General features: G+C 42.4%; 1 protein-coding gene across 1 annotated transcript in view; it reads right to left on the reverse strand.

Moving 5' to 3' along the window:
- fhit (fragile histidine triad diadenosine triphosphatase) overlaps positions 1 to 18,616 on the reverse strand; it is a 330,306-nt gene that overhangs the window by 82,319 nt on the left and 229,371 nt on the right. The window contains exon 7 of the mRNA XM_080781553.1: positions 8,716 to 8,784. Within this exon, the coding sequence (XP_080637679.1) occupies positions 8,716 to 8,784 (69 nt within the window). The remainder of the gene's footprint in view (positions 1 to 8,715; positions 8,785 to 18,616) is intronic.

Here is an 18,616-nt window from a genome sequence, read left to right on the forward strand (position 1 = left end):
GCAAGAGAAAGAGGAACTTATGCACAGTTGCACACACAAACGCAAAGACTTATTGGGCTATATGAAAAATGTGGATATAGGCTTAGTATATACAGTAGTAAAGTCTGCAGTGTTAGTTTACCTGTGAGAGTGTACAAATTGAACCAAATACCCCGTAAGGGTCCATTCTGGTCCATTTGTACACTCTCAGGTCAATAAACACATTCTTGGTCAAAGTAGTTGTTACATGCTCCATAATAGTGGCCTACAGGCAGAACTATATGGTAGATAGCATGGTATCCTTTATGTGCAACTATCTAATCGTGTTTTGACTCGATCCAAAGTGACCTTTTGGAGAAGTCATTTTAATGCAGTGCACACAGCATTACTGGTTGCTGGGCGTGTTGTGAAGAATAAAAAAAAATGTTGCTCTCACTGCATTGTCTCTTTCACACAATGCATGCACGCGTGCACAAATGCACGCACGCACGCGCACACACATGCACACACCAAGCGTACACGCATACAAAAAAAGGTTTGCTCATTCCTGAACACTAATCAGCAATGAGTATTATGCTTGTCATGGTTTTCCAGGATGACCATCTGGTTTGAGGCCGTTTTGTGAATGTTGATGAGCACCACAGAAGGTAGAATGCATTTATAATGGGGAAAAACACATCTGTATTACTCAGCAGTGTTTAGATTAATTTGGGATGTGAGCTGTTTTAGTAGACATAGCATTATTGGTAATGGCATTTGATCCTCATCCGGTGACCAGAGATTCAGCACGTCGTCACAAAACTTGAAAAAACATTATAGGTTTGAGTCCTTAAAACATGGGTGTCAGACATATTTTGTCCGCCTGTTAGGTAAAAGGAAATGCATTCAGTGAATTCAGTCTGACCAGTATAGTAGCAGGGATGAAATAATATCAGTGGTAACTGTGGTCCAAAAACAGGGCTTGCCTTAATTTGACCTCCTCGCAAGCCTGGATCCAACGAGTCACCCCCTCCCGACCCACCGTTCGGGCGCCAACGCCACTTTAATGCGTACTGTAGATCTAGAAGCAACGCACTGCGCAAAAAGCATGGAATACGGATGTGTATATTACAGGAAACTCCCGTTAATCTTTCCAACAAACTCCCGTAAACTCCCGAATTATACCATCACACCTGTATATTACTATGTATATGCCCGCTAAACTTGAGGTTTACGGGCAAAATACAGTTCCCGTAAATTGCCCGTTAACTCCTCTTTTCACGCAGTGGCGGCTCTGAGGAGCACTGTGGCGGTCTAATGTGGACCACATTGGTGGCACACTAGCATTGCATCGCTTGCTAACATCTACATTATTCGTTGCTGCTATTACCCTGTTGAAATGTGCAACTTCTAACTTCATGGCACTCTGCCTGCCATATGGAACTCTCTGAGCGCCTCTCCAGAGCATGGGAACTCTCTGACCACCACCTCCAGAGCATGGGAACTCTCCGAGTGCCTCTCCAGAGCATGGGAACTCTCTGACTGAATAAATAAACGGCCCTTTTTTTAGCTGGCTAAAATGTAGTACTGGTTAAAAAGTTAAGATAAACCGGGGTTGTGGCTCTATCAGAGCGGGAACTATGGGGGGAGGTAGGGGTAAAAATAAAAAAAATGTTCTATGCTATTTTACTTGAAAAATGAATAAAGAAACTTTGATCAAAAAGTTAAGATAACAACAAACTGGTGAATTCTTACCATGTCCTTGTAAATCCGGTAAATGTAATCTGCTTGTGTACAATTTGGGTGCATAAATCCCGTGCTATAAATACTGTAAGAAAGGCAGGGCTCATAATTGACAATCAATGGGCAATGGTCAGGGCCATTTATAATGGCATATGTGCACATTTTCTGCTCCATAAATGTTAGTGCTAAAATGAAATAAAGCCCATTTAGCTGTAACAGCTCAATACAAACATCCCACACACATCTGCAAGGTCAATCTTCTTTTCATTTGCCGTGGAGCTCTAGCTTCCATATTCTCTTAATGGCATCACATTATTCTCTGCCCTGCTAGGTTTAGGTACGACGGTTGTTCACGTTCACAAATGTTAGTTGGACTTTACAACATCGTAAGCATACAGTATGCTAATCTGTTGTTCCACTTTCTTCAATTGCTGGTGACAGATGGTTTGTCACATTAACTTTTGTCACTTGTCAAATAAATTAATGTTTCACAACTGAAGGTGAATTAATGAATGAATTAACCTCTGGAACTCCCTCCCCCCCTGATATAAGAAACATGGACTCCATCGCCTCATTTCAAACCCACCTCAAAACCCACCTGTTTAGGCAGGCTTATGATTGATCCGTTTTCTGCTGCAAGCTATTGTCTGCTTTTGCTTTTAACTGTGTTTTGTGTCAACTGTTTTTAACTTGTTGTACGGCGACCTTGAGTGCCCTGAAAGGCGCCTTATAAATAAAATCTATTATTATTACCCTGCCATACTAATAGCCCCCCCATCCTTTGTCCGCCTTCTCCTACCAAACCACACCGTTTGCACACATCTCACCATGCACAACACCAACAGCATGCCTGTCCAACAAAATAATAATCTAAGTGTATATAGGAGGGGCTATAGCGCCCCTCAAAAATAGGAATCAGAAATAAAAGAAGCATAATATAGCCATATCCTTCCCACCTGACAAGCACAGCAATCTGCATTTTGCCTGGCATTAAGAGAGAGATCTGATCTGGATTCTAAATATCTGTATATAACAAAGATGAGGGTAAGCAATACAAATCGAAGGCCTTTGTTATCCTATAGGGATTTCAGTGGTAAACATATACTCTAAGCTTAAGAGAGATCCATGTTTTGTCCTACAATATACCTGTTAATATCTCAAATATGAATTCTGAAGCAGTTATTAAGTGCCTTTTCTCATTTTCCTTTTTCATGAACAGTATATTGATTTGTGGAGATCTTTTTTTTTATCAAAATCTTTGTTTGGTACAGAATTTATTTTCTAAATTAATACAAAACATGATGCAAAATGTCCGGTGGTGAGACCAACTTTAGTTTGTGGTCATCGCTGTCACACTCCATACACTGTATACATATTATGACATACAGTAAGGCACTTTTCAACGTATCTTCATATAATACGTAGGTCCTCACTACTAATCATGATAAAATGGCACGATTTTTTTCTACTCATGTGTCTCATAGGAGAGCTGTGGGCAGTTTAGAAACAGTCTTCCAGTGACATCATCATTAGGCAGATTATTTTTTAAACAAGATTTTTTTACAAAAATGTTTAGATTTTCATTATCATGAGAACGATGGCTTCCATTTTCGCATTGCAACTTTTCAGGACTAGAAAGCCTGCCGTTTTTATTAGCTTGTATTCCACATCGATGATGTCACTGGAAGACGGTTTCTGAACTGCCCACAGCCCTCCTATGAGACACAGACCGAGTAGAAAAAAACTGTGCCATTTTTTTCATGATTATTAGTGAGGACCTATTATATGAAGATATGTTGAAAAGTGGTGAAGTGGTCCGTTAAGACCACACATTTTATTCCATTTTCAACCGCATAGAGTTTACTGGGGGCCCTCATGGTGAAATGGATATTAACAACAAATAAACTGCAATGCAGAAACACTTATCGCACCAGTGGCATTCCCCTTGATGGCTTGATAGGTTTCGGTCTTCCCAGCTCCAATGTTTGGTTAGTCTTTTAGTGGTTCTGCTTCTCTCCATGCAGTGTTCTCCACTTACTGCTGCTGCTCTCATACTGAACAAACACTTCCTGTTTTCTGTGCCTCTCCTACCCAATCAGTGATTGCCACCAGGTGCTGACTCATGATCAGTGATTGACAGCGATAATTGACACCAATAGATTGATTCCAATTAGGCCAATTAGGGGTTTTGACAGCACAACCAGGAAATGCATTCAAGTATCAACTAACACTTTATGCCACTACGAAAATATCCCAGATTTCAAATTCTGGATCAGACAGTATATAGTCCCTTGTGGATGTATACATCAAAAGACTCTGATAAGACCCTACTGTACTGGATATTGTAGGCTGTATTATTATTAGTATGTGTGATCATCTGCCAGGGGGAGGGGCGGCATCTGCCAGGGAAGGTGGTGGGGGGTATTATGACACTCCACTGCCGCGGCAGGCCGTTGTTCTGACATGCGTTGCGTCATGCTTGCGGTTAGGGTCATGGATTAGGGGTTAGGGGTTGGGTGTCGGACTGATGCCGCTGAGAAACACTGCCGCCTGCCGCAGTTGTCGGCAATTGGCAGAGACTCTGCATTCTGACATCTTGTCATCATTTGTAGTGTAATATCCACCACTGCCTATAACCCTGTCAGCTGGCCATATAGATATACAGAATAACCAGATCAATGGGAACTCATCAAACATAAACCTATAATATATAAAACCATGCCCAGAGCAGTATAAGCTCATAATGGTATGGGACTATTACAGGATTATACTATCGGGGCTAGTGTTAAGTGCAATGCAAATTGTGACATTGATTCAGAGTGAACTGGATAAGCTATGTCACTGTAAATCAGTGGAGTTCAACAAGAAGCACAAAGGAGAAAAGCAAACATAGGCCTGAACACGATGGTTTCGTACATTATACAGCTGTGTATCCTTGAGACGATCCAAAGACACAAACGGAACAATTAACAGTGCTTTTATTATTAGCAGTGCCAAGTTCACACTTTCAAAGTACCAGAATAAGACATGCCATGGAGACATGCCAACAACAGAAGGAAATCAAAAAAACAAAAACAATTATGACGCACCGTGACAGTTCTTGTTTGGCAAGGTGACACTGCAAAGAAAATTGAATTTGCCATCTGGCACATCAGAGGACGACAGCGATGCTTGCGATAGAGACACCAGGAAGAAAGAGAGAGAGAGAGAGAGAGAGAGAGAGAGAGAGAGAGAGATGAAAGAAGGGTACGGATATGACTGGATTTAACTGCTGACTCTGTCAGCGAGCCGCTGTCAACCGGGGGGGACAGTCTCTTTATGGCCACGCTGCGTGAGTTTGCCGCAACGCTCCGATTCATCTGAATAAAAATGACAAGCGAAACCTCACTCCCAAGCCTCATCCCTTCTCTTTACGGCAACAATAAACGCTGAGCGGACTGTGGCAGCGCTACTGCCGAGCGTTGTCTGCATCATCTGAAGCTGCAATGAAACATCTTAAGCGATAACGTCTGGCCCCTGTTGAGGTCAGGAGCTGAGCAGCTGCCTGGTATTTTCTGATTCATATTCAGACATGTCATTAAAACAGCAGGACATACAGTACCAAGGCTACGTAAATAAAATATACTGTGTCCCTCCCACATTTCTATGAAAGCAGCCAGTTGCAAAGTGCAAGATTGACTGCATTCAGTTGCAAAAAATTAAATAATATCGGGACCCCCCCAAAATAATTTGGCGACCCCCCCGAGTTTCCCCTGCATTAAAACACACTGGCCCCGTTTCCTCCGACCGCACGCCAACCGTTCGGTGAGGCGGTTCTTGTATTCTTCTATTTGTTTTACTGAGGATAAGGTCATACTGTATACCTGTAAGTTTAGGTTTTTACTGAGGTTAGGTTTAGGAACAGGCTTAGGTTTTGGCACTGAGTTTAAGCTTAGGAATACAAACGTTTAGGCATAGTTTACAGAGGTTACGGTTAGTAGTCCGTTCTTCTACCGTTCTGTTTTGAGGCAAGAGTATAGGGGAGCTAGAGTAGGTGACGTGCCTACACAACTGTTGCACATTATTAATCAACGCACACAGCCTAGGATCCATCAGTCATCATCACGCACATTCAGGGTGGGAGACCGCCTCTGTCATCATGGCAGCTCTGGTGACTGCCTCTCTGTTATTTAATTCATTGTGGCCATCTGCCACGTTAACACCGAAGATATGGCGAGCAGTTTGCGGTCGCGTGGAAATAAACAGTACTTTTGACCCGAGACCTTGGCTGTCATCTGTCCAACAATCCAAGCGTCCCTGTTGGGGAGCAGCACAGCTGAGCCTGTTACAACCTGTTAGTACCCATTGGCTATACTGAAAAATGACAATGAATAATTGTCCCACCCTGTTTTTACAGTTAGTGCACATACAGATATGTGGAGTCAAATAGACTGCTAGGCGTTTCTCTGGTCATAAATAATATCACCAGAGAGATCATTGAACTGATCAGTTACTTTGACTTCACTGGACTATAGCCTCTAGAATATGGCTCACTAGATTCTGTGCATATTTCCCATATGGCACAAGAGCATGTCACCTTGACCTCTGTGCTTGTAAAGTATCAACATGTACAGTCACCCAAATCAGAGCAAAGACGAAACCAAAGTCGGCACAGCTCTAATCAGAGACATGCAGATGTCGCAGCTGTTGTGACCAACACTCAGAACGAGCTTCAGAAGTCGGGAAATTAAGCTTATAACTGAATTTTCACCTATCTGCTCTGACACCACTGTTCTCAACATTGTTCTACTTAGAATGGGGGTGACACAACCTTTCTCTACGAATCCATGCATCGTCTCTGCAACTACAGAGTGATATAAGCCAGAGTGGCCAGACTGCGACGATACTTTGGACATGTACAGATGAGGCATAGTGAGTATATTGGTAGCCTGGGAAACCCAGATGTTCTAGGCAGGAGGCCTAGAGGAAGACCAAAGAGGAGATGTATGGATGTAGTGTAAGTGGACATGAAGTTAAACACACAGAGGCTCACAGGAGATTAACATTTTCTTGAAAGTGTCATTACATGCATGGTGATTTTAGGCTCAACGGGAATACATACATACTGTAGACTTATAAAAAGAAAAAGAGATCCGAGCACTCACAAAATGTGGAGGAAATTTAAAACAAGGTACATTCCATAAAAGCCAACCCTGGGTCGACCTCTCATCACAGTCTTCACCAGGGCAAGAACTGAACTGAGTTCTTGCCCTGATGAAGACCGCGAGAGGTCTCTCTCTCTTTTGCTTTCGTTGTGTTTATTTAAGTCTAACCAGAAGCAGGATAAAACACATCCCTATACTGGCCATACAAAGGAATAATCGAGGGCGGGGGTGTGCATTTGACCCCATCCTGCCAAGCAAATCCAACGCTGACACCGACATGTGCTTTACAGTGCGTGCTTGCTTAACCCATTCTGACCTGAGATCAGATCAAAAAATGTCTTCTACATCCTGACAGTTTTCTGAAAAAGCCATGTTTCTATGTCAGTCGTTCTTCGATTTTTCAAAAATAGCAGACCCGCTATGAGCTTGTAGATCTGCTATTTTTCAATAGCTAAAGCATAACATAATATGCTAACACCAAAATGGAATCATTTGTGAAGATCTACGTTTACTCTCTCGTTCCACACGTGGATAAAAACACTGTGCTTCACCTGTTGTTGTTGTTGTTGCCTCTCAGTCTTTATGAATGAGGAAAACGTGGCGAGTCTGGGGTTATAAAACAATTCACGGCGGCGAGATAAGCGCGATGTGATTATTCACTGCAACGCAAAACACCTCAGAGAAAAATGTTCTCATTTGCGGGGTGTGACACAGGAATTACAAATGGCAGTGCTCGCCGCCGCTCTCACAATAGCCCTTATGATCACATGCAAATTAAAAACAAACCTATTTATATTTTGCTGGCGGGGCTCTTCCATAGAAGCTACGTATACGTCCCATTTCGCCCCTCTGGCTTCATGGGGGAAATGGAGTCTAGTTCGTTTTTTATTACACATAGTTATTAGAATATTCATATCAAACTCACTGGCCATTGATATTCATTTGCCGCAGACTCTCTCGTTACAAATCCAGAATGTCACAGTGAAATTTAAAACAGCCTGGAAGCCGTGTTCATTTATTTTCCTTATTGAAATATTGTGGCTCATTGCTTAGGTGATTCCAGCTCCTTAGGGGGCTGTGGAGTCCACTGATGTTTGTTCAACCTCATCTTCTTGTATGTTTAATTAAAGTTATTAGAAGTTCATTAGTGGCAGATTGTGTTTGCAACATTCCTCTTGTAACAGGCACAATGGGATATTTCTTTTCTGGAATGAATAATACAAGCTGTACCAGAGTAGCACTTGGAAGTTAAATGGACGCAACGATCGCCACCTAATTATTCTCTAAAAGAGGGCGCACGCACACGCACACACACACACACACGCACACACACACACACACACACACATCTTCTCACAATACCTTGCTTTAATAACTAAGTCCAGGATTATCACGCTGATTTGTATACTTTTGGATCCAACAAACAAACTGGCTCAGCTGCATACGTATATCAAGAAGGAGTATGTGTTCTCAATAACGTAATGTATCTGGTGAAATAAAGGGCATTAATATCTTTCACACAACTGCAGTGCATGGGAGAGATGTTTTGTACAATGAAAAGCTAGTCTTTTGTTTTTTAGATTTTTGTGTGTGACTTTTGTGCCTTCATTGATAGTTATAGTGAAGACGGACAGGAAAAAGGGAGATAGAGAAGGCAAGAAACATGTAGCAAAGGTCATCATGAACGGGACTCGAACACACGACACGCTGTCAGTGTGTGTGTGTGTGTGTGTGTGTGTGTGTGTGTGTGTGTGTGTGTGTGTGTGCTTGCGAGAGAGAGTGAGTGATAGGGTGAATGCATTACAACAAACGGGAGTGTAAACATAAGAAAGAAAGAAAATAAAAATTCCCACAAAAATGGTCACATTACCTCATCGTAGACGCTGTCATTACGCTCAAAGTCACCTGCCTTCCTGGGGAGGACGTGGACGTGGACATGCTGTAAACAAAGCAGCAAGAGAAAACAACAGGTTTTTACTTGGCAGCGGTGTTGCGTTGCTGTCCTCATCCAGTGGGACAGCTACACTGCACCTGGGACTCGTCTGACAGACTGACGTGACAAAGGCACTGTTCCCGTAGAGAAAACCTTCATTAAGTCGCAATACGGCATAGAACCCTGAGCGGAACCTGCACTGACGCAAATCACAGGAGGGCCACGGTGACATTCCACCAAGCAAGCCACCTGGCTGCCAAACTGACTCCTTATTTTTATGCTTTTAAATGTTTAATTGGCTTTTTTTTTTTACCCTCCTGTGCACGCCCCTCAAACAAAAACACGCACGGGCGCTCTCACGCACGCACACACACGCACGCGCGCGCGCGCACACACACACACACACACACACACACACACACACACACACACAGACATGACAAAGACCCACACACACACTTGTCACAAACTTGGCCATCTGCATGGTTAATGTGAGTTCCTTCTCTGCTTCAGTGAACAACGTAATGTCTCGGAACAACTATGTTATGCACAGACAATAGCAGGAAGAGCATCTAAACTGAAAACATTTAAAGGTCTTCTTTGGCAAACAAGTTTTATTTTTTACTTTAAACAACCTGTCAACCAACGGCAATACCAGGACTGTGAAAATGAATGGCGTATACTCAAACCAAACTCAAATGGCAAACTCAAACCGTGCATCAACTTTGTGTTTTTAAATTACATCCGTCTTGAACAAAAGATAATAGTTGTTTGTTAAGTTTTTAAATGGGCAACACTAAAAGCCGCCATTTAAACCCATAAAACTGTGTAGGCGTGATGGCTGTCATTCTCAGACTCATGAATGTATAACAAAGTAAAGAAAGTGGGATGTGATTGTGCAGCGTCAGACACCCTGGATTCACAAACCGCCAAATGAATAACAGTCATGATGACCGCCTCTGCATTCGACAGTATACAGTACTACTCGAAACTGTAGCTATAGTAGATTCAAGTGGGCAACCGTATGCCATTTACCATATTCTGCGATGATGGTACATGCGTAATAGCAGTGAGGCCATATCACAGTTCAGCAGACAAGGAGCACCTTAAAGTTGCTTGCGTTTGTGTTGTATATGTTCTGTGTTTGAACTATTTGTTGCTTCTGTGGGTTTTAACCTTGATGTGCTGTACAGCACTTTGGTCTGCCTTTGGTTGTTTTTAAATGTGCTTTAATGAATAAAATTTACTTGACTTGACTTGACTGACACTACCAACGTGGTAAGTTCAAGTGTTGCCTATCCGATAGCACAGAGCACGAGGTCAAAAGTTAAAACATCCCTCTTAAAACAAGCGTGGGCAACCTAAGGGCATAACACCGATGCTTACAGTACATTGTGTGTGGAATGTGGATATACTTTTGTCCAATGCAGACACCATTAACCCTGCAACACCCGGATTCATTTCTACTCACGAAATTTTAGTCAGACTGGAATCAGAGTGGATAAACAATTTACAATTTAGGCATTTGTAAATAAAGTGTATAGTGCCACCGCTATGTGCTTCATATGCGGACCATTTATTATTGTAAGGCTTGAAAGACGTTATGTGGTCACACACATCCAAGAAAACTTCAAAGGGTGCTTGAAAAGAAAAAGAGATAAACTGAAGAGAAGGAGGAAGTCTGCACACCGTTTTGAATGCTCCCAAATAATGTATTACCAAAAGCGGTATAAAAATGTAAGAGAAAAGTGTCAGCCTATTGTGGCCTTCGTCAGGTAACGTCAAGATGTCCTTATGAATCATTTAATATTAGTCCTCCTTCACTGTTCCAAATAATACAAAATTAGGCTATTTAAAACAATACATAAATTGTGTGTTAGTAGATCAGCTCATTTCAGCACACAGCTAAGACTAAATCAGGCATTATGACACCATCACGGCCAACCAAAATACATTTTAGTCGACTAAATCAATTGTAGCTTGACATTTATGTGTGTGTGTGTGTGTGTGTGTGTGTGTGTGTGTGTGTGTGTGTGTGTGTGTGTGTGTGAGAGAGCGAGAGGGGGGAGGGAGAGAAAGAGAGGGGGAGAAGGAGAGAGAGAGGGGGGAGAGAGAGAGAGAGAGAGGGAGAGATAGAGAGAGAGGGAGAGAGAGATAGTGAGAGGGGGAGAGAGAGAGAGAGAGAGAGAGAGAGAGAGAGGGAGAGGGAGAGGGAGAGGGAGAGGGAGAGGGAGAGGGAGAGAGAGAGAGAGAGAGAGAGAGAGAGAGAGAGAGAGAGAGAGAGAGAGAGAGAGAGAGAGAGAGAGGGGGAGAGAGAGAGAGAGATAGAGAGAGGGGGAGATAGGGAGAGAGAGATCAAGGACATAAACCTAATTGTGAGGCCTTTATCCATCCTTCATTACTAGTGTGATAAACAGTACAGGCTAGCAGAATAAGTGTTTATAAATGCTACAAACAAGATAACGTGTTTGGAGGCATATCTGCTTTGTAGCCAGGCATTTTGTATTTAATGAGGTCATTTGCATAATTTCTGCATTATTAAATTTGCCTACCTTGAGGAAAACTTTGAAGTGAGTGGGGGGAGGGGCTATTCATCATCACAGAGGATCCCTAAATGGTTGCTGAGTGAGTGAGGCAGCTATACCGGCAGGACGTGCGTGCGTGAAGACCCCCCCCCCCCCAAAAAAAAAGAAATCAGACGTTTGCCCGGTAGCTATAGTGTCCTCTTAAACATCTGTTGTCCAATTTATGGAATTTATTTTCCAATTTATGATTTATGTATTTTTGCTTTTTTAAAATGTTTTGAAATAAAAACAATTTATAAAATGCAGGAAACCACAAATGAAAGGGACCCATAAAAATGTTATCGCGACCCACAAATGGGTCCCGACCCGCTGTTTGGGAACCAGTGACCTAGAGTGTATCTGTTCTGTTCCATCAGCATGTCATATTACACACACGCACACGCGCGCGCACACGCACACACGGTAGTACAGTATATGCAGATGCTCAGGTCATGGTTCAATGTCAGCGTTCTATATGCCGCCCTTCAATCAGGCTCTATTGGATGGACACCCTGGGCTTTATTTTCCGTCAATAATTGGTCACTGTTCAACCGCTCCGAAATTATGCATAGTCACACGGAGAACGTCCGTTATGGAAAGCCGGGCTCTCGCCCTCCTGTCATCTCCAGTGATACATAGAGGCGTCATGGGAAGTTGTCATATTTGCTTAATGTGCACAGAGGATACTGTACCTGTACGTGACACTGTGATATGTGCACCGCACCGTTAATCCCCCCGCAAATAATCAAAACAGATGTCCATTAATTAGCTGCGCGATGATACGCGGAGACAAATGACAAAATGGCTGCCACGGCAATTCATATAGCTTACGTAAAATGTTTGTGAGAAAGACAGGCGAATATAGTTTGGCATAAACAGCCGTGTTCCTCCGTTAAAGAGAAGGGGTACAGAAGCGTTAGTGGCTTCAAGCAGGGATCTCTAATTAGCTAACCGAGGAAAGAAAGGAAAAGGGAGGAGAGTTTCCCACAATGCCTTGCTTTGGCAAAGCGCACAGCCTGCAGAAAAAGCAGCAGTGGTTATTTTCAACAATCCACATGGAAATCTATGGTGTCTTGTTTGGATGGGTTCAGTTTTTCATTGTTTTCCTTCACTTTCCTATTGAACTCTATGGGGAAATTAGTCAGCTGCTAAAGGGGTTCACGTCTATCGTTAAGCTGCTCCGCACCGCAACAGCAAATAAAATGATGGCTTCAGGCTGGATTCATAACTCATGCGCTTGTTTATTTACAGATGCGCTGAGATGCAAAGGCACATCGCGCTGAATAGAAAAGGCCATAAAAGATGTATGCCGTTTCCCTACATGCATATTATATCCATTGAGCAGCGCTGAGCCCGCCAAAACAAACCGTGCCTTCAACAACGGAGAAAATGAAGGGAATGAATTGTGCATGAATGTGAGTGAGTCAGAATGTCAACATCAATTCATACTGTACCAGTCGACCGGGTCTCCCAGGGGTGTACTGTAACTGTAACCTCCCCTCCTTTTTTCCCTCTACACCAAATCTATAGCGAGAATATCTACAAGCTCGCATGCTATATATATATAGCTTGTGAGCTTGCAGATATTCTCTCTCTCTCTGTTCTACGTTCTACAGAAGAACATAATATACTGTACATAATACACTAGTCTGTAAAGTTGCTGACATTGAGTTCTATAAATATAAATATAAATATGTTGACATCCACTTTTAAATAGCAGGCATCCATTAAGCTGCCTGTAGGCCTCCAGCTTGCTCTGGGCACTAGTTCACCCACAGTGCGATTGGCCTAACTAACTATATCTACACCAGAGGATTCCACCGTTCACAACATCACTGCAGTGCATGGCAGGGCTTTCCTCCAAGGAGCCAATTCCGCTGCTCAGGCGATGGAGGCAGTTGGTGGGTCGCATGCATGCCGTATCAAAGTGAAGATTTGTGATAGGTCAATAATTACATGAATATATGACCTACAGTAAAAAAAATATCATCCATATTCGTTGCTGTCCAGAAGAAACCACCTAACTCCATTTTTGAGTTTTTTTTCCGTATATATAAGCTATGGCGAAAACCTCCTAACTATCTGCCAAACTATAAACTCCACCCGTTTGTTTAGCCATCTGTTTTTAACATAAGTCAGTGTTATTGAACACCCTGTACGTTACGTATGCGTGTTGATTAAAGAAAATAGCGAACTAATGAAAAGTATTAAAAAGCGGCTTCAACTAAAACCTCCTAACTCCACTTGAGCTGCATGTTTTTGTTTTTTTTTCTGAAAAATGTACATTTTGATATGAGATTGTGCAGGTACAGACAGGAGTGCCACTGTCATGCACAATACAGGCTCCCCAATTTCCAATTCCATAATCCTGATCAATTCTACTAAAACCATCCCGTTTCTCCGACAACAAATCACAAGCAAATCTCACCTAATTCTTATATAGGCCTAATAATGACTCAATGTTTCAGGTAAGTCCAATATCAATGAGTTAAGTAGAGCGGCCGTCTTGGAATCCAAAGGTTCCAGGCTCGATCACGGGCTTGAATACCAAACGACTCGTCCCTTTTCCATCTCACCCCCAACCGCGAAGAACGGTCGCCCCCCCTACTGCCCGGTACGGTCGCCCCCAAAGCGAAAATAAAATCATAAACCATCAACAAGCGCTTTTGAGGCTGTTCTTAAAAATGTGAGTGTGCATTCCAAAGATTAGCAGCTACAGCCTGAAAGGATATATCATATCTTTGGTTTTCAGTTTAGCGGAGGGTGGGCCTAACAGACGTTGTTCGTCAGACCCGGATGGGTCGCTGTTGTTTCGACGACCCCTGATGCCGTGCAGGGGCTGACGTTTTGACCCACGGAGTTTGAGATCACGTCACTGATCCGTGTGCCACTGTAGCCTAACTCTTGGGCAACATTCAATAGGTATAACATACAGAATATGTCAGAAACTAAACTCCTATAAGCACCGGGGCCAATGTGAAAATGTGCGTATAATGCAGTGTTGTTTTGGGCAGCAAATTTCTATTTCTGTCAATTGTGAGCTTGTAGATCAGCTATTTTCAGCATGCAACCAAGTGTAAAATGACTTGTACTGGATCTCTCGTCCACTAGTCCCTTCCTAACATTTTAGTCTAGTTTTTATTTGTTGACGAAATTGTCAGTATATTTAGTCTTGCTTTTAGTCATCATCGTAGCTTAGTATTCATTTAGTTTTCGTCAGTGGAAAAAGGTAGTCGGCGAACAATTTTCGTCTTAGTTTTAGTCGACGAAAACAACACTGGTCTGGCGGTGCTGCAGCTGCTGCATGGGAGTTCAACCCAGTGATGGTGGAACAGTTAAAATAAAAAATAAACACAAACGATATTGCCGACAATTGCGAAACATTAGCCTATTACTTATTATTATTAGTAGCCTATTGTTTAGTTAATTTAGTGTGAGTGAATCTGTATTCTACAGCTGTCCATGCTGGAAGTGCATCTAAGCATCTATTGTGGTTATTAGGACGTACCGGCCGTCGGAACACTGGCCTGTCGAAACAGTGGCCCTTCACAGTGGATTTATGGGTGGACCCCTTGAGGGACCCCCATAGCCTTTAGTGACACCCTCAATTAAAATTGCCTGCTTGCTTTACGTTTTAAATGGCCTTTGTGGAGTTGTAATTAGGGTTTTGTTATGTTTATTTCACTTTAAAGCTTTTGTGGCACTTAGGAATGTACTGTAATGACGATTTATTATAGCCACTTTGGTCTGGTCTGGCCAAGGGGTCACTAGCAGGACTATTATAATTTTCATTTGAGTCCAAGACGCTTGCTTCGAGACCTCACCTCTACCGAGTAGCTGCTATACATTAATGTTGTTTGTGCATCTCAAGGGAGCATTACGCTGACATCGGACTAATACTTTCACAGCAGGTCACATATTATTATTATTTACAATGAGGGAAAACACCACCTATATGAAGCCCAATCCATGGATTTATCTATTAAACATAATATAGATTATTGTGTCCCATCTTTATATAACAATGCAGGCTGTATACGAACCAAGCTATAGCTTTCAGGCTAAACTAGCACACTCCAAACAGTCCCTCTGATGATGAATCACTATAATCATGCCAGATTTTTCCATAAGACAAAAATAAACTCCAATTCCATCATTCTAATACATGGATTTGTCTTCCGTCGCCGTGAGACTCCAGGCAGTGAGTTTATAAGAGTGCATTTGCCTCCATAGACTTGCCTCTCTCTTATTCAATCAAAGGACCATTTTTATTGCCAGTGCGCCCGCACCTGATTGCAATAACACACTTGATAGATGGGGTTTGCCTCACACTGTAGCAGGTGTGCTACGCTGGCTGGATAATCTGTTTTCATAAAAAGACCAGACAGGTCCCTCAAATCAAGAGTTGCCACGCATTCGGAATTACTTGATAAAATATGTAGATTATTTCACTGCGTTAAAGAACAGTGGGGAATAATGTCTTCTCTATTACTGCCTTTGATGCAGTACCTCCATAGTGTGCTTCCATGCTGTCTACCAGAGATGTGGAGCCCTTCATTGTGAAGGGCTCTGTGGGCATTATTCAGACTGGCTGATAATGCTAAAATATGACCAACCCGCCGGTAGGAATTTAATTGAAGTCAAGCGGGAAACGTATTGCAGGTTGACCTTGTTTGTATTGGCAGATGAAAGTTATTTAATCTCAAAACAATCTTTAAATGAGAAACATGTTGTGGAAATGGGAAAAAATAAATAAGAAATAAATGTCTGTTGGCGCACCAGTGCTACGTATGATAATAGTTTTGTTTTTGTTTGTGTGGAATATATTGCAACAAGAATCCATAATTTCGTAAAAGTGTGATGTGTGATATGTCCCTTTTATCATTTGGAATTAATTTTTTGGCAGTCCATTGCTCATTTAGAAAGTATCCAGGCAAAATGGCAAACAAATACAATCAAAAACAACAATTGGTGACTTTAAAAAAACACTTATTTGAATGTGGACAGCAGGAGGTGTTTGGGAGACTAATTTGAACATGCTTTTTGGCTCAATACTTTTGTTGTGTTGATATATACCCTTGTGTCTCATAGTGTTTTCCGTTGGTAGAAATTAATTTGACAGTCCGGAAAGAAGAAATGGTGCAAAGAAAATAAGACAATTGCAACCTGCAGGGTCTACAAAACAAAGCTCTTAATTCTCAACAACCTGATAATTAGGCTTATGGGGAAAGGCTTTTCACAGCTGCTACTGAACTGTTGTTTACCTAGAAGGCCACCCTGCTGAAATCAATAAGCATAATGTTTAAAAAAAGAAGAAGGCCACCCTGCTGCCATGACTGCCACGTACAGTAGGCTACACCATGCTAGGTTCCCATTAGCTTCACTCATTCTGACCATTTAAAGATGAGCCTTGAGCATTCTATGTCTTTCATACAGTACTTGGAATAAATTACCGCTGGTGCATCGTTGATGTCGGTGCATTTCAAGAACAGGACATTCCTATTAGGAATAGAGATTTCAGGGGGGCACGGTGGCACAGTTGGTAGTGCTGTCGCCTCACAGCTAGAAGGTCCTGGGTTCGATTCCCGCTGGGGACACTGTGGGCCCATACCCGAGGCGGGGGTTGGCGATAGGGCCTTTCTGTGTGGAGTTTGCATGTTCTCCCTGTGTCCCCTAGGGTAGATACCCTCACAAAAACATGCCGTAATCCTGGTCTCTAAAACTACCTCCCCCTGGCCAGCCGGGGCGCCTGATGGAGGGGAAAGGAACTGGTCGGAATAACGTGTCCCTTCCACGCGCTACGTCCGGCCGGGGAAATTCCCCTCTGTCAGGTGAAAAGAAGCAGCTTGGACTCCTCATGCATAGAAGGAGGCATGAGTCAGTCCGCTGCCCCCCCAGGTTGTCAGAGGAAGTGTAGCGCCCAGGATTACATTAGATAATTGGCACTGGGTGAAAAGAAAATTGGGTTACAAAATCGTGGGATAAGAATCTAGAAGATAGGAATAGAGATTTCAGATTTGATTTGATGTCATTATATAATATATAATACAATAAATAATATTGTATCTCTTCGATTATAGTTATCTTGTTAGTCATGACACTGCACTTATAGTTTGGTCGACAACATACTGCATTTCCAACCCAATTGGTTCCAGTCCTGCTGGATGATCTATTAAACTGCCAGATTCAACTAAAATCTCTATGGGGAAAAACATGAACATCTCTGACTGATGAAGTTACACCACTGGCCCCACTATATAGCCACGTGCAGCTGCTTCCTGTATCCACTGTTTCAAATTAAAAGCCCACCGGGATTTCATACACAGTCCAGCCATGATACTATATGTTGACCCAGTCTTGTTTAACTGTGTGAGGCCACCACCAGAGTGGCCTCAACATCAGCTGAAAATAGCGATTATGGTTTCATAAGCTAACCTTTTGTGTTAGAGCAACAGCAAATGAATTATGACAGGCGGACCTCTGTTTTAAGGTCTACCCCCAACTGAGCACAGCCTCCAACTTGTGTCTGGCTGTTTGACATTTACTGAGTTCAAGTGTAATTAACTTTACCTGCTGAAAGTTCCCTATTTAGATAAGAGATCCCAAGTGTATGATTCGGTGTGTGTGCGTGTGTGTGTGTGCGACTGTGCGTGTGTGTGTGTGTGTGTGTGTGTGCGTAAGTGAATTATATGGGCTATACTAGTCTTCATTAACTCACCAGTGTTTTAGCAAATTTAAGAGCCTCCCATTGGTGGGTTAAAGGACCACTTCACCATTTTTCAACCTATCTTCATATAATAGGTCCTCACTAATAATCATGAAAAAATGGCGCATTGTTTTTCTACTCGGTCTGTGGACGGTTTCTAAACTGCCCACAGCCCTCCTATGAGACACAGACTGAGTAGAAATACATTTATAATTATTTATCATGATCATTAGTGAGGACCTATTATACGAAGATAGGTTGAAAAGTGGTGAAGTGGTCCTTTAAAGTATGACCTATTTAAATTGGGAAAACATTTGTGATTAATTTGTAGACAATAAAATTCCCCCTCAAACACCTCTCATGGTTACTGTACGTTTGGTTGGAACACAGTTTGTTCACTTACCACTTCCCTACAGAAATACTCGCACCCTTGATACAAATGGTAAGTACTCACTTCCTTCAGTTACTCAATGAGAATGAGGCCATTATTTCAACCTTTTAACCACATGAACACTAATATATGTATGACAATGGCCTATGTACAGTACGTATACCGGCTAACCTTGAT

This window comes from Protomyctophum bolini (genome assembly GCF_963924005.1).
Source record: "Protomyctophum bolini genome assembly, chromosome: 2".
NCBI classification, from domain to species: Eukaryota; Metazoa; Chordata; class Actinopteri; order Myctophiformes; family Myctophidae; genus Protomyctophum; species Protomyctophum bolini.